Source organism: Cervus elaphus, chromosome 16, assembly GCF_910594005.1.
Source record: "Cervus elaphus chromosome 16, mCerEla1.1, whole genome shotgun sequence".
Classification (NCBI taxonomy): Eukaryota; Metazoa; Chordata; class Mammalia; order Artiodactyla; family Cervidae; genus Cervus; species Cervus elaphus.
In genome coordinates, this window is record NC_057830.1 from 10,010,276 (window position 1) to 10,032,214 (window position 21,939).

A 21,939-nucleotide genomic window follows, 5' to 3' on the forward strand; every position below is an offset into this window, starting at 1 on the left:
TTTAGTGACAAATAATATAGAAGATCTTGTTTCTCTTGCCCACTCTCACCGTTCTCTACAAAGAAGATCAAGTATACAAGTACATTCTTCACAAAAGCCTTTAGAAAAGCTTTTATTTGCCTGGTCCAAATAGGACAACTCAAATTTGATATGTCAAACAAACAAACTGAAAAGGTCTTTTAGTTATGCAATGATAGAAGGGTCTAAGTCCAATGGGGAGTGGATCTCCAGTTACTATACTCCACTTCTCTGATACCTTTTGTTGTTGGCTAAGCCACATCCTGGAACAAAGCACTCAGGAGATGCACCCTTTCAAACTCCTCTTATAGGACCCTTTTGTAGTCTTGATGCATTTCCACCATGCTAACCATGAATGCTTAAGTATGATTTATGTTAAGATCTCACTGTTTTATGAAAAGTGTGAGAACAGTGGGGACAGCCCTGGATTAGGCAGCAGAGGTTCTCAGCTATAGACATTAGTTTGCCATATATCAGCTATATTAAGCAAACCACCTGAACTCAACATGCACTAGTTCCCTGATTGCAAAATGGATATAAAAATACCCACCCTACCCATCTCATGGGTAGGATCCTCACGTAAGGATCAAGTAAGTCAAAATACCTCCTAATTCTAAGGTATCATTTATATATGAGATATTATTAATGATAGCTTGCTTTCTCATTAGAGGACAAAATTAATCTCTGAAAGGAGACGTCCGAGTCACACACAGGGCTCACCTTCATCTCACTGAAAACATATAGACTTGGGACTTCCCTGGTGGTTAAGAATTTGCCTGCTGATGCAAGGACAGGGGTTCTAGGAATCAGAAGACCTGGGTTCAATATCTGACTCTTGGGGCTTACTACCTGTCTGACCTGAGAAACTCAGTCTCTTCATTCATTCATTTGTTCTTAAATTTTTTGTTCATTCATTCAAATTTAATTGTGCACCTATTGAGTGAAGGTACTATGATGAAACCCTATCCTCAAGCAGCTCAGTCTGATGGAGAAGGGATACATACAAATAATTAAAATACAGTAGGAGAGGTACTAAGATGTAGGTGATGCACAGGGTGATAGGACCTGACAAACAGCCATCAGAAAAGGTAGGAGAGAGGAATGGGCACCTGTGGGGACACAATTAGCAGCATTCCTCTTCTTTCATTTCATGAACTGAATAGATGCTCTAAACTGCTCAAAATTACATAAAAACTCTGTATAGTTCTATAATAACTCTACTACCTATTTAGGGAAAGACTCAAACTGGCTGAAAAAAATAAGGTCTGCTAACATTTTACTGGTTGCTAGAGTTTTGCTCTCTTCACGTGTTCCCCCCAAATCATTTCTCTTATTTACTTCCGTCATGAGGTTTCCATCTCATTATGCTGCATTGCACAATGTCCTCAGCCTACAAAAGCAGGTTGTATACAAAAACCTAGGTCCTTTGTGCAAAGGAAAAGAGGTAGGGTGGACCCTTCTCAACCCTTTCCTTCTCTGCAGGGCTTTGTATTCCTAAGGATGGGCCCCTCCTCTGCTGGGGATGTTACCTAAATCATGAAATGATATTACTCAAAGCAATGGAAACTTCAAAAGCACTTCCTTCCCAGTGCCTACTCTAAGATTTCTCTTGGCATAAACTGCTTGTTTTAATAGGATTAAGAGTCAGACCCTTGCTGACTTCTTATACTTAGTCACAAACTACAGAAAAGATTTTTTCGATGGCTTTATTATGCTAAAATCTGTATGTGGGAGTGCAGGCATCAGTCAGCAACCTGCTGCTCTCTTCCCTCCCTTTCCAACCACGCCTGGCTTGCCAACTTTAAATGGCAGGGTTATCTGGGTGCTGCCTGGTTACTGACTTATCTGACATATCCCACTAGCTGAAGTCATCTTGTCGCTATAAACACTTGCTTTTTCAGTGAGAAATGTGTCATCTTTTTCTCTCTTGCAGCATGTCTGGTGAGGAAGGCAAAAAGAAGAATCAACAGCAGAGGCAAACTGTAACGAGGAGAGGAACAGGGCTTAAGAAACAGATTCTTAGGCGTACGGTATAAATTGTTACCTTTAGAGAAGCCATTTCATTTTATTCACATTCAGTCTAGGACATTTATTTTTCTCAATTCAAAATTGAGATTATAATCCAAAGAAGAACTGGACTGAAGTTTTTAACAGATGAACACTAGTGCCCTGAGTAATGTTTACCATACCATACTGCACTCAGTCCTCACATCAACTCCACATCTTAAACCATTTGCATTTTTTAAAATATGACCCATGTCATTTAGAATAAAAAATTCTATTTCCTACTGGGCTAAGTACAAGCTTGGCCTTCAATGTATTTGACAAATATGGTCCTGGTGTCTTTTTCTATTTTAATCCACTATTTCCCTATATATACTATGGTCTTAACTCTCAGCAGACTATTGCACGGAACTCTCTTAATCAATTTAACTAATGACACATGAGCTAGGCTATTCTCCAGTATCAAGGGAGCAACACTTTAGCTGTTTCTCTCAGTGAGACTATGTGTTGATTGAGGGTATCAGCTGTGTTTATTCACAAGCCCATGTACCGCAATTGTGTTTATTATCCTAAATATATGATTTAATAAAATATGAGGTAAAGCAATGAAGTAAAAAGGAGAAGAGGAAAACAGGAGCAGCTATTACTAACTGAGTACTTACTACCTGCCAGGCACTGTTCTAAGTTCTTTAGGTTATATGAGAATGACCTCATATAATGTCACCAGAACCCTAGGAGCTAGATACTATTATTGTCTCTATTTTACAAAGGAGGCACATTGAGCAATGTACCCAAGGCCTACACAACTCATAAGTGGCAAAACAATTTGGCTCCAGAGCTTAAGAATTTAACTTCTATGCTATACAGACTCTCAATAAGTTGTCTATGAAAACCGAGCTGAAAGCTAAGACAAGACTAGGTAAAGATGAGTCACACAGATACTCAAAATTATACTCCACTCTACCTTGTATGTGAAAGTAGCCATAGATAATACATAAACAAGTGAGCATGGCTGTGTTCCAATAAAACTTTATTACAGAAACAGGTAGCGGGCCAGGACAAGATTTAGCCCTCACACTATAGTTTGCAGATCCTTGAGACCCACATTCCAAGAAAAGACTCCTGTTAAAAAAATGGCAAAAATATGTTTATGTTTTAAGTTAAAATATAAAATGCTTAAGGCCTACGGGTAACTAATATCTGTATCATTCCCTGCTTTAATTTACTTTTTTCTCAGCTAGCCATTACTAGCCCTAATTGTATCAGATAAGAGTGCAACTCTTGTCTTAAACTTGGAAAGCCTTGCCTCCTCACTTCCATTTGGAATCCCAATCCCAAACCTACATTCAATTCATAATCCTAACACCACACTTAAGATCTAACTTGGTTATAATTTTAAACTATTAGTTTTAAAATCATTCACCAGAACAGATTAATATAGGTGTGCCTGTATATAAACACTATCATCTCTGTAGCAAAACTGTTAATAATTCTAAAGGAATTGTTAAAATTAATGCTTTCTGATTAATCTTCAGGGGTGTCAATACATTTCACAAATACATCTAAAAGCTATACACTTAAGCAAAACAAACAAAAACGCTTTATTCAAACTTGAGACAAGGTAGTGCCTATTTATCTCTGTATCCCCAGCAGTACTACTTCATAGATGTCTGGTAATGTTTAGGAAGCCTGGCCCAAGCTCAGAGAGAGTTAGAAGGGCCGGGACGGGAATTCTGATTTCCTCATTCCTAGTCCACTATTCTACTTCAGGAAGACAGTGGCTTTTTTAGGTGCACTCAATCCTGCAGTCCAAAGCCTGGGAGACCGGGCTTCCCCGGTGGTCTAGTGGTTAAGAATCTGCCTGCCAATGCAGGGGACATGGGTTTGATCCCTGGTCTGGGAAGATCCCAGGTGCCACAGAGCAACTAAGCCCATGTACCTACTGAGCCCGCACTGTAGAGCCCATGAGCCCCAGCTACTGAAGCCCACACACCTAGAGCCCATGCTTCGAAACAAGAGAAGCCCTTGTTCTCCGCACCTGGAGAAAGCCTGTGCGCAGCAATGAAGACTCAGGACAACCAAAAACAAAAAAAAGTGAATAAAATCTTTAAAAAAAAAAAGCCTGGAAGACTGAGGAAGCCTCACCACTGGCTTCTCCTTTCTCCCATTGCCAATCAGAACCAGCAGCTGTGTCCTACAAGGGCAAACTGGGGATGCATATTTGTGGTGTCTCTATCACTAAAAAGGCTGGTCCATGATCCAGATTTTAAGATTCTTGCCTATCTAGAAAGGCAACTTAAACACCCTGGATATTTATGTTCACCTAAAACTTATCACAACATTGTTAATCAGCTATATCCCAATACAAAATTAAAAGGTTTTTAAAAAAATGCTTTGCTGAAAAAACACTCCCAACTCAAGAACACAAGATATGTGCTCACTGGTCCCCTTTAGCATTTTTAAAAAGCACTATTCACATGCTGCGGGGATGGAATGACAAGAAACAGTCCTAGGGAGAGGGGGGAGAAAGAGCTGTTACTTATGGAGATTATTCTTCCCCTGCACCCAGAGTAGCCAAGCTCACATTCCAAAGACAGTTACCACAAAAGATTCCAGTTCCAGTGCTTAGACTCCAGTTGCATCATTGCTTTAACACAGTCAGCCTTCACGGCTTTAACCATCTTAATCTGTAAAATAAACACAGGAAGCAGACAACAGTCCTGTCCCTCCATTTAACAGAGGAATACTTTAAGAACAAAAATTAGACCTACATATAATATTTCTAGCTATCCCATTCCTCTTTTTCCCCCTCCCCTAAAGCTTTAAACAACATTAAAGTCATCTTCAACTGACAAAAGAGACTAAGCTACCCAGACAGTTCACAGCTAGTACAGCACTTCTATCTTTTTGGGAGCTACTTATACAAGGCAAGAGGCATTGCTGGGCTCTCTGGGTCACATGGGGAAAAAAAAAAAAGGCTAAGAGAGTAAATTAAAGAATAAGGAAACAAGGCTGAATTATAGTACTCAGTCTAACGAAAGAGTAAATGAGAACCCATTACAGGCAAGAGGGCATAGTGCTCTGTGACACAGGAGACACCAAGATGAATAAAACTGTCACCATCCTTGAGGAAAGGCACACAAACTATAATAAAAAGCAGAACAAGCTAAGTGCTAAGAGGCATTAAATCTCTGGGAAGGAGTTACCAACCACTTCACTTCATAGTTCATAGTTCATGCTAACAGATTAAAACTTTCAGGTAAGGGTGATTGAGATCTGTGTAAAAAAGCTAAGGTAGGACATGATATGCTTATCCACACCTCCTTCGGCTAAGTTAGGCCTACCCAGAAATTGTTCCAAAAATGACACCAGGTTAACTAAAGAAATGCTTATATCAGATAGAGAGGGTGCAAACTGGAGAGAAGTCAACAACAAATGATGTTGACTTAGGTTTGTGGCAAGAAGATGAAGCAAAACCCAGGCCAAGGTTGGGGCCAGGGATTTTCAGCTTCTGAAGTTTCCTCCTCTCCATCACCCGCCCCCAGAACATCCCAGCTCTCCTGCTCCCCACCTGTGTAGGTGGACACTCGGGAAGGAACTTCTCTCCAGAGGTAAGCCCACTCTGTGAGAGTACACAGTACTTAAGGGTTGATAACATTCTTGTTGACCAGGCAGCTCCCTAAGTCCCTAATCAAGAAACCAGGGATCCGCCCCCAGTCAGCCCTTTACTCTGTGTGACCTCGGACTAGTCATCCAAGTGCTGAGTTGCTGTCTTTCCATATTCGTGAAGTCTGGGATTACGAGGAGACTGGGGTTGAATTGGATGACCTCTGAGGTCTTAAAGCTTCTTGACCAGCCAGCACACTGAAGCACTGGACAAACAGTTCGTTGAACAAATAGCGAGGGCGGCCACAGGGAACAAGCGCCAGGGGGAATCAGACTCGTTTTATAGACAGGGAAACGGAGGCAAGCAACACTCTGACCCAAGGTCACTCCAGTTATGTCCCAAGGGGGCTGGGCCGAAAGCTCAGGTCTCCAGACCTACGGTCCCGGGCCCTTTCTCCTTTCGCCGAGCAGAGAAGAGTGGCGTGGAGGTCCCTGTCCCGGCGAAAAAAGGACTGTTCGTGCCCGGGTTGCGAGAGGGGCAGAAGAGGCCTTACCTTTCCAGATCGAGTCCCGCCACCGGTGCCTCTCTCTCACAGGTCCTTAATCCGTCACACCTCCAGGACTCTTCAGAAGCCCCTCCACTTCTGACCCTCGCGACGTGTCCGAGACCGCCACCGAAGCGTCGATTCCCGCCCCTACCCCGCCCCCTGACTCGCTGGCCAATCGCCGCCCAGAGTTTCGGAGCGCCTGCGGTTCTCACCGCCTCTGAGGGCTGGAGAAACTTACGTCTCTCATCAGGCCTCGCCCGCCAGGTCCTCTTATTTGCCTTTGCTCCACCTTCTCCAGAGCCTAGTCTCCTCCCGACCCAATAACCATGCGAGAGTTCGTCTTGCCGGAAAGCAGCACGCCGCCGCGGCATTTTACGACGTCGGCGTTGAAAGTCTCTGGAAACGCTCCGACTTCCTCCCCGAAGCGGGGCGAAAGGCGGCGCGATGTTCGGTGCGAGCGACGAAGACGATACCGACTTCCTTTCGCCTAGCGGCGGGTGAGTGCAGAAGCGTGGGGCAGGAGAGCGTGGCTGAGAGCCTGGCAGAGCGGTCGGAGGGGGTCGCTCTCTTTTCAGACCTCTTCCCAACTTCCGGGTCCAGAGACCCTTGCCACATTCCAGTGCTCTACAGGTTCCAGAATCTGGGCAGAACTGAAACTGTGCTGAGTCTGTCCACCCGGATTCTGGACCTGACATCTCCTCTAAAGCGCAGTATGACCATAGGGTTGGAACTTTTGCTTTTCGGGTCACAGTTTCTCCTTCTGTGAAATGGGTATGATTGTTGATAAAAATACCTAAGAATTTTTATGAGTCCACCGGTGCCGATATGAGACTTTCTCTGCTCTGTGGACAAGACGTTGACCCTTCAGGATTGGCTCTGGTGGGTCAGCTTCAGCATCCTTCAAGGCCTAGCGCGGATGTCACCTTTTCGGTGGCTTCCTTTCTCCCACGGCCCCACGCAGAATAAATTGCTTTCTTTTTCTTATCCTCACACCTAGGTGTGTTTACCTTTATCTTTGCACACCGAACCCACTAGATTATAAGCCCTAATAGGACATGGACTGTTCAGTCTGTTCCTGTTGTCCAGCGCCCAGCACAGTACCTGGCACATAGTGACTGCTCTAGGAGGTGCCTACTGAGTGAATTATAACTGTAAAATTGTTCTCTAAAGCTCAGAGCCCATGTAAGAAACTGCAATTGCTGTCCCCTGTCCCCAGTATGTATATATGTATATGTATATATACATATACACCAGTCTGGGATACAGGTCTTCAAGAGACAGGACCTTGTCTCTTCCAGAAATCATTTTAACCTTTTCCCTTGTGATGTGTCGGTAGACAGGTTGACTGCCTTCAGACTTGTGAACTGCCAAATTCTGGTGTTTGCAGAGCCTTTCTTTGAACATCTGTTTAATCAGTTCTGGCCTGGAGAATTCCATGGACTGTATAGAGTCGGCGCAGAGTCCGCGGGGACTGAGAGACTTTCACTTTCTCTGAACATCTGTTTAACCAATTTAAGAAGGTATGGAAGAGTGATGAAAACACCAGTATACAATCCTACAATCCTTATTCTACTAAATACTTGAAAGTGAAAGTGAAGTCTCTCAGTCGTTTCCGACTCTTTGCGACTGTAGCCTACCAGGCTCCTCCATCCATAGGATTCTACAGGCAAGAATAGTGGAGTGGGTTGCCAGGGGATCTTCCCAGCCCAGGGATCGAACCCGCGCCTCCCGCATTGGGGGCAGACGCTTTAACCTGTGAGCCACCGAATGCTTAGAGGTTGCAAAGATGATGAAGCTTCTCTGTGTGCCCTCAGATTGCTTCTAGTCCTGGTGGAGAGTTCAGTACATAATTGACATAAAATGGCACTGGCTCTGTTTTGCTCTTAAATAGGATCTTTTGACTTACACAGTGACTAGTTCTGTATTAGCCATCCTGAGTTCTCTTTTCATTCTCACTGCCCTGTTCCACCCCTGCCCTCACTTTGGATGGCCTGCATCCACTTAGTTTTATCTTGAGTTCTTTTGGTTGCTCAGTTATTTTAGAGTTAAGCAATCTTTGGTTCCTTTTTTTCCCACTCCACCCAAAGCATTCGCCAATATTTCCACACATCCAGCCTGCTGCTGTTGATTGTGTAGTCAGCCATTTGGATGAATGTTTTTTTCTTAACAGCCTGTTTTTTAAATGGCTGTACCTTTTGAAAGTTTATGAAGTGTGCTTTAGATTCACATTCTTCACTAGGTGAAAGTGGTGGAGGGAAGTTTAAATGAATGTTAGGGTTCCCAACTTTTTTTTTAATTTAATTTTTATTTTATATTGGAGTATAGTTGATTGGTAATGTTCAGATTCTTTTCCCATATAGGTTATTAAATTAGAATATTGAGTAGAGTTTAGGGCTTCCAACTTTGGTGCAGCAAACACTGCTGACTGAAAATTCCTGGATAGATAATGACAGTCATGTGCTCTTCCCCAGGTTCCTGGCCTGAGATAAGTTCTTGGTGGCTCAGCTATGCCGCTTTCCTGTGCAGACTTTTCAAGGACTTGGGAAGCTAGTTGTAGGCATGAGACTCTGTCCCTAAACACAGACAACAGCTAATTGAATGAAAAAAGGCTTAGTAAACAAAGGTATACAGAGAACTTTTAAGTTGAAGGTTGAGAATACAGAAAGTTTCACCAGCATTTCCTGATTCAGCTATTCCTATTCTGGTTCCCTGTAAGGAAGTAGAACATATGACAGTGAGCACTGTGGCTGCTTGTCAGTTCCTCTTGTATATTACTTATAATTTGTAAGTATTATCCACTAAAAAAGATGCACAACTTGAGAGTTGTGAGTTAAGTTTCATTTGGGGCAAAATGAGGACTGCACCTCAGATAGCTCTGAGAGACTGCTCAAAAGAGGCATTCAGGGAAGGTCAACATATAAGATTTTGGTGAAGGGGGATTCAATGCAATCAAGCTTACTTTACAAGAGGTTTTCTGATAGTTGAAAGGATCTGATGTCATCATGAAGGGATTTAGTGCTTTTCTAGATATGAAGAGATGATGAGATTGGGATCATGAAATCAGTTACTGAAAATACCCAACTATCTAAAGACCTGTCTCACCAGATATCCTAGAGCACAGAGTGCCTCATTCTACCCTGAACCCCCTCAGGGGCAGTTGAAGGTCAACAGCTGTGGCAGCACAGGGCTCAGTCTCCACAGAGGCAGTGGCAAATGCCCTTGTTGTTGTCTCTGGCAATACTCTTGGCAAGAGCCAGTTTGTAGTTGACAGTATCTTGACTTCCCTGTAGCTCAAACGGTAAAGAATCTGCCTGCAATGAAGGAGATCAGGGTTCAATCCGTGGGTTGGGAAGACCCTCTGGAGAAGGGAATGGCAATCCACTCCAGTTTTCTTGCTTAGAGAATCCCATGGACAGAGAAGCCTGGCGAGCTACAGTCCATGAGGTTGCAAAGAGTCGCATGCATGCATGACTTAAACGTGTGATTTACTTGATTCTATTTAAGATAGTCAAGCCTAAAAGAAGTGGGGTGCCTAGGATGGCTGTCTAGATGATGAATAATTTGTGTTCCAATTTTTCAGTCCTCTTGATCCACGGTTAACCTAGAAGAAGTAAAGTAATAATCAGGAGGCTTTTTTTTTTGGTCTTGGCCCTTTCTCCACTATGAGACTGAAATGAAGAAATATGTGAATGTCTACCAGGTGTATGGTACTTGGCTTCAGCTGACAAAGATAGGAATAAGGCAGAGTTCCTGCCTCTAGGAAACTTCCAGTTTAGTAATGGAATGAAACAATCCAGTTATAATAATCAGAAAGCATTTTTAGGGGGCCAGTAATATATATACTTGTATTTTAGATTATGTGAAAGTTATATGTAGGCAAATCTGATTAGCATAGTAATGATAAATCCCCATTATAGAGGTAGAAAAAGGAAATTTAGAACTGATTATTAGAAAGCATTTTCAAGTTCTATAAAAGATATGGAAAAGCCTGGATTCTGAGGTCGATTCTGCCCCCAGTTAGGAATGTGACTTTGAAGTCACTCACTTCCCATCCTTGGCTCTCCATACCCCAGCCTATTAAATAATGGGGTTGTTCTCGGTGACCTTTGAGACTTTTCCCAGTCTTGTAGCTTTGTGTTTATGCTGATATCAGTTCATAGTTACAGGTCAGCTTGTGCATCGATCAAGCATGCTTTCTTCCTTCTAGGGGTATCTGAGTTGAATCGACACTTTTAAGGTAATAGGATGTGTACACCTGTGTATAAGACATATTGTGTACTTACTCTGTGCCGGGTACTATACTAAGTATGACATATGCCATATCGTATTAATTTCTATCTACTACTACTCTGAGGCAGTTTTTACTGTTATTCTCATTTTGCAAATAAGGCTCAGAGAGGTAGGTTGCCCATGGTCAAACAGCTAAAAAGTAGAAGAACCTGGATTTTAAATCAGGCAAGCAGATTTTATATGCCTGACTACCCATGTGCCTTCTTGTTGTAATAGAAGTAAATGTTTGATACCACAGTTTGGAAAAGAAGTACTTTAACAACAAAAAGAATCCTCATTTATTAAAATATATTGATATATCCTAAATGCGCGTATTTTTGTTTTGAATGAAAAAAGAAAAGGAATATAAAACTCAATTAGATAAGGACTTCGCTACCTAAATGCATTGGCTAGCATTTACTTTTTAAATGTGATTAATGCTGTAATGACTTTTCCTATGAATTATAAACTTAGAGACTAAGGTCCAGAGTTAGCAAACTCATTCTTGCTAACGTAATTAGGGAGATGTGTACATTTGAGAACACTTTAGAAGTAGAAAATGTGTTAATTTAGAAAAAACCTGTGCCCCTGGTCTTTGCAGAGTTCATTTTAAAAAGTAATAGAAAATAGCTTTAATCTGAAAGATAATTGGGTTGACCTGACTTTTGGATTGACTTGCAGTCATCAGTTGGCTGGCCTTTAGGGCATCTATGGAAACATAGTTTACCTATAATACTTCTGTCTTTCTGTTGAAAAAAAAAATCTGCAAAATTAAAACAGTAAATTCAATACTCATAGTTTACTGAAGCTAACAAGGGCATTCATAATTTGTGCATAATCTGTTAATCTTAACAAGGTTTTAAGCTTTGCAAATTTTTCACAAAGTTCACATTGCTCAACTCTCCTAGGATCTTAAAATTCTTTTAGGGAACCTGCTCTGATTGCCCTAGGTAAAAGGAGATCTCTTGGTCTCCTCAAAATTTCATTAGCATTTGTTGATATCTTAATGTGGAGTAGGCCAGCTCTGCTCTCTATGTTTGTAATCTCATTGAAACCTCTTAGTCCATTAAAGTAGGCATTGCTGGCCCTATTTACAGGAAACTCACAGTATACTCACTGCCTTGAGAAAACAAGGTATTAGTTTAAAATCATATTAAATTTATTTTGTAAAATGCTAGTATGTATTATATATTTAAATTATCCATGGGAAATAGCAAAAAAAAGTTGTTGGGAAGTTTCAGTATTTACTTTACCTAAAGTAAAGATGGCTTTGGAGAAGTGAAGCTCAGAACTAGGTTAGACTTTGAGTTCCCTTATTGAGCCTGTTACATACCAGACCACAGGGAAAATATAGTCAAATTTGTTGTTTAGTTGCTGAGTTATGTTGGACTCTTTTGCGACCCCAAGGACTGTGGCCCACCAGGCTTCTCTGTCCATGGGATTTCCCAGGCAAGAATACTGGAATGGGTTAGCCATTTCCTTCTCCAGGGAATCTTCCCAACCCAGGGATCAAACCCAGGTCTCCTGCAGTGTAGGAGGATTCTTTACCACTGAGTTTCACCTAGGAAACCCATACAGTCAAGCAGTGATTATAATAAATAATCAGTTACCATGTTAGATGATAAACGGCTGAATAACTTCTATTGATCTCTATGTTATATTCCTTAGTATGTTAACATGATCTATATGTTATACTCCATATAACAGCCACTTGTTATATGTCTCATGTTATAGGTTACAGTTATATAGTGTGTATCGAATTCCCTTGTTACAGTATATAAGCTACTTGAAAACAGAACCCAGTTTTGCTCACTGGTGTATGTGTAGCACTTAACATAGGGTCTGGTGCATATTTCTTGAATGAATGAAGTACAGAGTTCTCTGGGAGCCTGTAGGAAGATCAGCTAGCCTAGTCTTTGAGATTAAGGAGCAGCTTCCAGGGGAAGAATGTTTCAGGCAGAGAGAATAGCATTTCCAAAGACTGGAGATTAGAAAGATTGTGCCTTATATGAGAAATTAAAAGTTCCACAGTGTAACTGTAGCCTGCATTTGAACCTGAGACTGTTATCCTTAGAAGGTCCTGCTTACAAGGTTGACCCTTTGCTGGCGCTGGGAACTTGATTGACAGACAAAGCTTTCCACAAATGATAAGAGCAGCTTACTGTGCCTCAACTGTTTGTGCAAATGATATGGTTTATACTGAACCTTGTCTTTCTTCTGGGAGTCTAGATGTTCTTTTTTGTTTTTTTTAATGTTTCTAGCAGCTTTATTCATAATTGCCAACACTGAGAGTCTAGAATTTTGGTACATGTTAGAAGGTTTCTATGTGACTGTTGCTCTCTAGTTGCTAAGTTGTGTCCAGCCTTTACAACCCCATAGACTGTAGCCCACCAGGCTCCTCTTGCCTTGAAATTTCCCAGACAAGAATACTGGAATGGGTTGCCATTTCCTTCTCCAGGGCTTGATCTTCCCAAGCTAGGGATCAAACCTCTGTCTCTTGTGTTAGCAGGCAGATTCTTTATCGCTGGCCACATGGAAGCCCCTTCTGTGTGACTAACCCACACTAAAAAACCTTGGGCACTGAATGTCTAATGAGCTCCCCTGACAGACCACACTCACACGTTATTACAGCTTTTGAGTGGAGGAATTTAACATGTCCTGTATCACTCCAGTGGGAGAGGACTCTTGGAAGTTTGTTCCTGGTTTCCTCTGGACTTTGCTCCAGTGCACCTTTTCCCTTTGCTGATTTTGCTGTGTATCCTTTTGTTTTAATAGACCTTAGCCCTGAGTATAATATTAGATATATTATGCTATAACTATGTGTTAAACCCAGCGAGTCCGTCCATCAAATCACTGAGCCTGAAGGTGGTCTTGAGGACCCTGACACAAAATGTCATTCAGGGAGAAGAAGCACAAGAGTAAATACAGGTTTCATGGGGCAGCGGACATTGGAAGATAGAAGTTTTGGTTTGGACATGTTGCATTTGTGTTCCCTGTGGAATATCTGTGTTGTCTGGCCTTCAGAACAAATTCTGTGCTAGAAATACAGATTTGAGCATCATCAGCATTTGGATAGCACTGATATCAAGGTAAATAAATTAGATTGCCAAAGGAGAGAATGGATCTTGGAGCATGGATGCTTAAAGGTTGGACAGTGGTAGAAGAGACCAAGGAGTTAAATGAGCCAGAGAGATGGAAAGACAATAAGAGAGGGATCCATTAACGTTTACTGACCTCTTATTTGGGCCAGTCCCTCCTCCCCACCTTGCAGATATCCCCACAGAAGTCAAAAGAAGAGTTTGTTTAAAGAAGGACAAATTAGTTGACAGTGTAAAAAGGCAGCATGAAAGCCAAATAAGATAAAGACCAAAAAACTGTTTATTAACAAAGAGATTGTTGGTGACTTTAGTAAGAGCAGTTTCAGTGGAATAGCTGGGGCATAAGATTCATCCTAAGGGATGATAAAAGAATGATTCTGCCACGAAAGATGGAATCATAGCTGGGACTATGTTTGATAGAGTAAGCTTATAATACAGATTTTTTTAAGGGTGACATTCTTTTTCTTTCTTTCTTTCTTTTTTTTTTTTGAAAGCTCAAGAGTCCTAACCACTGTACCATGAGGAATTCCCTGTAATACAATTTTACTTCAGTGTAATAAACTAGTAAAAAATAGGAAACTATGACTTGCTAAAGGTAAGAATGTACAGTTTGAAGAGACCATAGAGGACACCTGGACTAATTCCCTTAATTTACAGATGAAGAAACAGAGGTCTAGAAAAAAGAGACACCTTGACCAAAGTCCTGTTATGGGCAAGGCCATTTGGTGCTGCTCAGATCAGAAATACAATCTTGATTTCAAAGATACTTAGTTGCTACTTCTGATATCGAGTGGTGGGATATATAGTCAGGGAGGGATCTGTTCAAGGTTGGAGCATGAGCAGCTTTTATAATAATCCCAGGTTTGAAATATGTCAAATGAAACGTCATTTTCATTTTCTGCAACAGTACCAGATTGGCCTCTCTTTTTGGACTGGATCAGGCAGCTGCTGGCCATGGAAATGAATTCCAGTACACAGCTCCAAAGCAACCAAAGAAAGGCCAGGGAACAGCACCAACCGGTAAGTTAAAAGGTTAGGATTGACCTCTGACAGGCTAGTTGGGACAATAAACAGCCTTCCAAAGGTGACATGCCAGGTCATCCATGCTTGATCCGTTTGGCCAGGCTCACCACCAGTGAGGTATATACTGCTTTGAGCTCTTAGATTCTGAGTTCTGGCAGCTAGGTAGTATGCTCATTTTTGGAATCTGATGGAGGAAGGTCACAGGCAAGCCCTTCTGCTCCGTGTGGGAACCACTCTCCAGAACTGCCCAGGGCACTCTAAGTAGGCACTGTCCAATGTTTTGGCAAGAAGGAAGAGCTGCTTTTCACGTCCTTCACCTGGATGGGTTGGATATATGCTGACAGTGAATTTTTCCCAACTAGATAATAATGTTCAATGCTGTATCACCTGTACCTTTCATCATGATGAACACAAGAAATAATGAATGAACATTTGTTGAGTAAAAAGAGAAAAGAGGGGTCTAATATTTTTTAAATGCCTGCCATAGGTCTGGTTTCAGGCGCTTTACCTAGATTGTCTGATTTAACAATTCTGTGAAATAGGTGAGACTGCCACAATTTTAGAGGCTCAAAGAGGTTTAGGGGCACAGTTAAGGTCACAAGCAGCAAGTGACAGAATTGAAATTTGAACCCTGATCTGACTTACTCCAAAACTTTTCTGCCTTCCTCTGCACTTTGCTGTATTTGTGTAAGAGTCTGAAGAGGAGTGAGGGACTGATAGACATAGCCCAGGAACTTCCCTGGTGGTCCAGTGATTAATAAGAGTCCACTTGCCAATGTGAGGGACACGGGTTTGATCCCAGGTCTCGGAAGATCCCACATGCGGCAGAGCAACGAAGCCCCCGCATCACAGCTGCTGAGCCTGTGTGCTGCAGCTGCTGAAGCCTGCGTGCCTAGAGCAAGCGGATAAATAAATTAGCAAACAAAAGTTGATGTTAAAATATTTTTTAAAAAAAGAAAGAAATAGCCCAGAGCAGAACAAGTGGTAAGAGACATTATATTAGAGTTTTGTTGGATGAAAGAGGAAAGTATTGAGTGTCCTTTATGTGCTAGGCACAATACGGACACTGAGAGTGCTGTTAGGATATTTAGAGTTGAATACTTGCAGCAAATGCTGTGTGGCCTGTGGTCTAAAATATTCACTGTTTGGCCCTTTATATTACAGTGTTTGCAGACCCCTGCTCTTAAGTCTTACCTGTCACTTTTGACAACTTTGTCGTGGATTGTGGGTCCTACTCTCCAAGCCATAATCTGGCCATATTTCCAGTAGGCTGTGCTTTCTACATTTCCTCTGGCACATCTTTTCATTAGCAGTGTACTTCTGACTCAATTTATGGTGATTGAGTTAATGGATGTGGATAAAAACAAATCCCCTCAGTCCCTACCCAGTGAAGTAACTTGATTTTTTTAAATTAGAAAACAACTGTGAATTAATTATACTTTTAAAGGGGGAATTATAGAGGTATTTAAAATGAAAAATTAACTATATTGTCTTATGTAGGCATTCACAAATAAAAACTAGTAATATAGGAGATGCTCTCTGTTCAAGGAGTATTTATGTAACAAGTTATTGTGGAGAAGGAGGTGGCTGCAGCATAGCTCTTGAATCTCTTCAGAGCTCTATAGAAACAGAGCAACTAGATAAAATAGACAAACTTATGGATAATATTTACAATAAAACCAATTGAAAAAGGATCTTCATGAACCTCCCAAGTATAAGCATATTAAACGCAGTCCTTATAAGCAGGGAATTCAAAGAATCTGTACAATCCTGATTTCAGAGAGGAAGAAATGCTTAGTCAATGAGAAGATTGCATGATTGTGACGTCTGACTCGCTTATCCCTCTAGCAAATCCATGAACAGCCTTCCATTTTCAGGATGATAGGGAGAGGAGAGCCTTGGGGAGACAGTAATTTTTTTCTCAGTGTTAACTGTGGCCTGAGTTTCTCTTTTTCTTGGTCATTTACTACTTCTCCGGAGAGAAGTTTTACTGTAGCATCACATATGTACAACTGGAAAATACTGATGTCGGTTTTTACAAAATAATAACAAGAACACCACAGACTAGGGAAATAAGCCAACAACCTAAAATGGGCAATTCATTGAAATCAAACCAAATAAATGGCCAATACAAATCTATAGAAAATGTTGAATTTCTACTTCCCCATAATCAATAGATGCTAATGAAAACAACTGTGAGATGGCATTCCCTTTTCCCTAATGCCCCCCATCCCGTTGGTAAAGATTTAAAAAGCTCATCTCCTCTTGTTGGCAAGGATGCAAAGCTGGCATATTCATACTGCTAGTGGGAGTGTAAACTAGCAATGGCATTTTTCAGGGGCATTTGGGCAGCTTGTAACAAAACCTTAAAAATTTCCACACTGTCACTCCATAATTTCACGTTTGGAAATTCTAAGAAAGTTATAACAAAAATGCGTGTTTTAAGGATGCTCATTCTCAGTGTTATTTATCATAGAGAAGAATTGGAAACAGCCCAAAAAATGTCAAACAGTAGGAAATTGGATAAACTCTAGTGGAGTCAGTGTAGTAATTTAACCATCAAAAAGCATTTTCAGGACTATTTTATGTTTGTTTTGGAGGCTCTTGAAGAGTATAAGGAAATGTGTATACTAAGTGAGAAAAGGAGATTGCCAAATCATATCATTAATTTTGTTTAAAAAAAAAGATGAAAAAGCTGCCAAGTTTATGGTAAGATTATAGATCGTTTTTATTTTCTTTGTGTGTTTTTGAATTTACCAAGTTTTCTACAGTGTACATGTATGCTATATAAACAGAAAAAAGTGTGTCAATACTGTTTATAAAATTCAACTGACTAAATTTTAAAGATCTTATTGGCTAGATTCAGCAGTTCATGAATTGAACGGCATCAGATGGTAAAGTGTCTGCCTGCAGTGTGGGATACCTGGCTTTGATCCCTGGGTCAGAAAGATCCCCTGGAGAAGGAAATGGCAACCCACTCCAGTACTCTTGTCTGGAAAATCCCATGGACAGAGGAGCCTGGTAGGCTACAGTCCATGGGGTTGCAAAGAGTCGGACACGACTGAGCGACTTCACTTTCCTTTCCTTTCCTTTCTAGAATTGAGCAGCATCCAGTCTAGTAGATAGGAGCTATGAAGAGCTGTATGAAATTAAAGTCTCCTATCAGTAGAAAGGAGATTCTAGTATCAAGGAGATTCTAGGCAGAAGGGATTCTAGTGTCATGCTAGGCAAAACAGTAGGTTGCTTGTTACAAGGTCAGTTTCCTTTAGGAGATAGTAGAGATGTATCACACATTATCTATCTGGTACTGATCAGATCATTCCTGATTGGTTTAAGATTCCATTTCTTGAAGAGCCAAAACTGAAATTATGTTGAATCTGTGTTTAGAGGATTGGAGCTTAGGCTCAGTGATTCCATTTTGGGCCTGTTGTCTTGTTTTTTAACAACAAAAAGAATCAAATGAGGATTTTTTTGAAAGTAAGTTCTTAGCTGCTGTGTCCACACCTGTGTTCTCACTATTCCATCAGTGCATTCCTGTGGTGGGTGTGAACATATGATTTACTCTGAATGTACTGTTTTTAAATGTTAGTGTTGCTTTACCACTGCAAAAGTAAAGTTATGAATGTAATCTCAATATCAAAAATTTTCAACTCTGAAAGTAAGGGAAGGGGAAACAACTTCATTTTTACTAATTATCTCTGTCAAAGTATTGGAAGGAGAAAAGAAAGTAGATGGAATGTGATCTTGCTTTCTAGACTGTTCTTCTTGTCCAGCCCAAAGATTTGTTTGGAATGGAGCCAGAATCCCGAGTTCTAGTCCTGGGCTTGCTACTGTCATCACGTAAGGTACTTGGGACCTAGAGGCTCAGTTTCTTCCTCCCCAGCCATAACCATAGGGGCCCTTTTGTGGATCAGATGAGGACAAAGGTCATGAAAGCATTATAACATCAACTCTAAGGTTAAAGAAGAATTTTGAAGCTGCTTTAATGGTTAAAAATCAGTTTCAAGCAAGAAATGAATGACAACTTTTGTTTTCTCCTTCATCTCTTCATCAGGAAATCAGGGGACACCCAAAACAGCGCCCACCACGACAGGCACTTCCACAGTGCTGGTTGCCACGGCAGTCCATGCCTATCGTTAGTAAGTAGCTGAGAACGACTTTCTGAAGTTGCTTGGGGGTGTGGGATAAGCTCCTGTCTTTTCACGATAGGCCTCTCTGTTCATTGCAAAATGGCTACTCAGTCCTGCCATAGACAGGGAAAGTATTAGTAATGCTTTTTAATGTTTCAGTTGGGCAGTTTTGCACACAACACTTTGAAGAGCCATTACCTTATATACTCTCTCTCTAGAAGTGCTTATACCCTCAGCAGCAGCCTTTTTAAAAGTTCAGGGAAGGCCCCTCCACTAAAAGATCGTGAATAGTAGATGTTTAAAGAGTAAAGAAGTTGTGTCAGAGCTTTAAATTATAAACTGTGTCTGTCCCTTTCTAGAGGCTGAGTGACTAGATTCCGCACTTCCAGAATTCTTTTTAACAGTTACTTTTAATCTAATAAAGTCCATGCATTACAGTTGGTTACTGTGTTTCTTAAATCACTTTCATTCTCCCATTGGGAGATATATAATGTCTGAAAGCTGGTTCCCCTTATTTGAAGAAAGTGTTAATACCTGTTTTTCTTACTTCTGTAGCACAAATGGTCAATATGTAAAGCAGGGAAAATTTGGTGCTGCAGTCCTGGGAAATCACACAACCAGAGAGGTGAGAATACCCCCTTGTCTCATGTATATTCAGGTGTCCCAAATCATACCAGTGAACTGGTTTTTATGGGGACTTGTCTTATATATCAGAGGATTAGAATGATTGTACTTAATGTGAATTTTTAATGTTAGGTGTATAATGGTATTTATAGTCACATTTTGCTTACTGTTGTGCATTAAAACAAATTCAACCACTCAAATTCCTTAAGTTTGACCTTTGTGATATGGATCTAGCTTAAGAATTTGTAGAATCTTAGAGTCATTCATTTACGAAGGTCATTCTTTTGTTAGGTAATGAGCAATGCTTTGAGCATGATCACTGTTTATCTTGTGTGTGTGTGTGTGTTTATCTTTTTTGAAAGTTTGGTGAATTGGGCAGTTTATCACACAGCAAAATACTGATTTGAGTCAAAAAGATGTGATTAGAAGCCCAGAGACTGATATCCTTGTGTAGATTGTTCAGTTCACTTCAGTTCAGTTGCTCAATTGTGTTCAACTCATTGCAACCCCATGGACTGCAGCACTCCAGGCTTCCCTGTCCATCACCAACTCCTGGAGCCTACTCAGACTCATGTCCATTGAGTCGGTGATGCCATCCAACTATCTCATCCTCTGTTGTCCCCTTCTTCCATGTTCAGTCTTTCCTAGCATCAGGGTCTTTTCAAAGGAGTCAGTTCTTTGCATCGGGTGGCCAGTGTAGATTGTATCTAGCTTCAAATTCTTCTCCAGAAGGTTTTGAACATTGTTAAAATACACATAAGAAACAACAGAATTTCAGAGGTCCAGATAACATGCAGTCCACGTACCTCAGAAACTCTGAGACACTGAGAGAGAAGATGACCTGTTCAGGGTAGCTGAAGTAATGGACAACACTCATGTATATGAAAAACAAAAAGCTTAATTTTGGAAATTTGCAAAACACATGTAAAAACAGTAGGACTAGAATAACAAACACCCACATATCCATTACTGAACTCTAACAGTTATTAAACTTTTTCATCTCAACTCCAACCTGTCTTCCTTATTCTCCTGCTCAGATTATTTTGGATAAATCTCCAGCATACAGTTTTAGCTGGAAATATTTTAGTACATATCTCTACAAGATAAATACTTTAAAAAAAACATAACCGTTATCGCACGTAAACACAACCCACAATAATTCTTTGATCTCATGCACATTACCAGTTAGTATTCAGATTTCCCCAATTATCTGTTTTTTTCTTTTTGGCCATTACTTTTAACCTAATAAGGTCCATGCATTGCAGTTTGTTACTGTGTTCCTTAAATTGCTCATTCTTCCATTGGGAGATATATAATGTCTGATTGTCTCTCATTTTGTCATGTTAGCAGCCATTGTTTTTTTTTCCTTCTCTTTCCTCTGGGAGGCATGTGGGATCTTAGCCCCCGACCAGGGATCAAACCTGCACCCACTGCAGTGGGAGCATACAGTCTTAACCACTGGGCCACCAGAGAAGTCCCTGTTACCAGCCATTGTTGATTATTATCTAACTTAGTTAATTCATTAGAGATTGCCATTTGGATTTTAATAATCTGGTATCGGGACTTTGGGCTTCCCAAAGGAAAGCCCACTCAGTGAGACTAGTGGTAGAGAGCCTTCCTGCTGACACAGGAGACTTAAGAGATGCGAGCTCCATCCCTAGCTTGGGAAGGTCCCCGGAGGAGGGTATGGCCACTCACGGCAGGATCCTTGCCTGGAGAGTGCCGTGGCCAGAGGAGCCTGATGCGCTGCCCCGTCCATGGGGTCGCACAGAGCTGGGCGTGACTAAGATGACTTAGCACAGGCACACTGGGACCTTACCACCTTCACTTCCGGATAGAATGTCTTACGTTGTGGCAGGCAACCGTGTAAGAAGACAAAGTGAAAAAATTGTATTTTAAAATTCATTAGGGAGCTGTGGAGATGATGAGGACCAAATGAACTAAAATTTTGAGAGGAAAGAGCCAATGAGCTGAGCGTTTCCTTGCCTTGAGACCTTTGCTGATACTTAGGAGTAGACTAAACATCAAGTGTGTCCCAAGCAGAGACTGCTGGGGGAAAGAGACATTGGCAAAAGCTGTAGACACTCCAAACACAAGATTGGTTTTTCCCCAAGGGACATTTGATGAATTGGGGTGTGGTGTGGAAGTCCGTGGGCTATGCCAGAAAGGCAGAGGGAAAGATTGCCTTTGGTTCATAGGAGATAAAATCCTACTTAGGGTTGGAAAGCATCAGCCTTCCTCTCAATATATTTGCTAGATTTTGACCTTCATGGGGGAGAGGCTAAAGAATCTCAGCTCAGAATCTCTGATGGGCAGAAAACTTCAGGACCAAAGAGTCAGAGGCCCTCCAGGCTCTCAATCAAAAGCCTTCATAGATAGTGCTCAATAGGGACAGCCCAGACGTGAACCAGCTCTTCATATACCTGTGATCCTTCCCTGAGCAGCTCAGTCTATAATTGGATTGGCGTGAGGTGATCATAGTATAAGGGAAGTCTCTTCTAGTACATGATTGTATATGAGCTTCTGTAGTCAGCCCCTCCCTCCCTTCTAGGGTTGAATTTTAATTTCTGTGTGTGTTGTAAATATATATGAGACATAAAATTTGCCATTTTAATCATT

At 41.2% G+C, this 21,939-nt stretch overlaps 2 protein-coding genes across 10 annotated transcripts in view; one reads left to right on the plus strand and one right to left on the minus strand.

Annotated features, from left to right (window-relative positions):
* The window catches only part of SLC31A1 (solute carrier family 31 member 1), a 33,922-nt gene extending 27,587 nt beyond the window's left edge, over positions 1-6,335 (minus strand). The window contains exons 1-2 of one of the 4 annotated variants that reach the window (XM_043927806.1): positions 6,183-6,328; positions 4,624-4,709 (exon numbers count right to left, since the gene is read on the minus strand). The gene's annotated coding sequence lies outside the window, so the exon portion shown is untranslated. Of the gene's footprint in view, positions 1-4,623; positions 4,710-6,182 lie in introns of all 4 variants that reach the window. The other 3 variants (XM_043927803.1, XM_043927804.1, XM_043927805.1) reach the window with 3 other exon arrangements.
* A 188-nt stretch (positions 6,336-6,523) lies between these two features.
* Positions 6,524-21,939, plus strand: part of FKBP15 (FKBP prolyl isomerase family member 15) — a 56,118-nt gene continuing 40,702 nt past the window's right edge. For 3 of the 6 annotated variants that reach the window (XM_043927791.1, XM_043927793.1, XM_043927794.1), the window contains exons 1-5: positions 6,575-6,673; positions 7,517-7,696; positions 14,451-14,563; positions 18,621-18,705; positions 19,252-19,321. In XM_043927791.1, the coding sequence (XP_043783726.1) occupies positions 6,621-6,673; positions 7,517-7,696; positions 14,451-14,563; positions 18,621-18,705; positions 19,252-19,321 (501 nt within the window). In that variant the 5' untranslated portion in view covers positions 6,575-6,620. Of the gene's footprint in view, positions 6,674-7,516; positions 7,697-14,037; positions 14,139-14,450; positions 14,564-18,620; positions 18,706-19,251; positions 19,322-21,939 lie in introns of those variants that run through there. The other 3 variants (XM_043927792.1, XM_043927795.1, XM_043927796.1) reach the window with 3 other exon arrangements.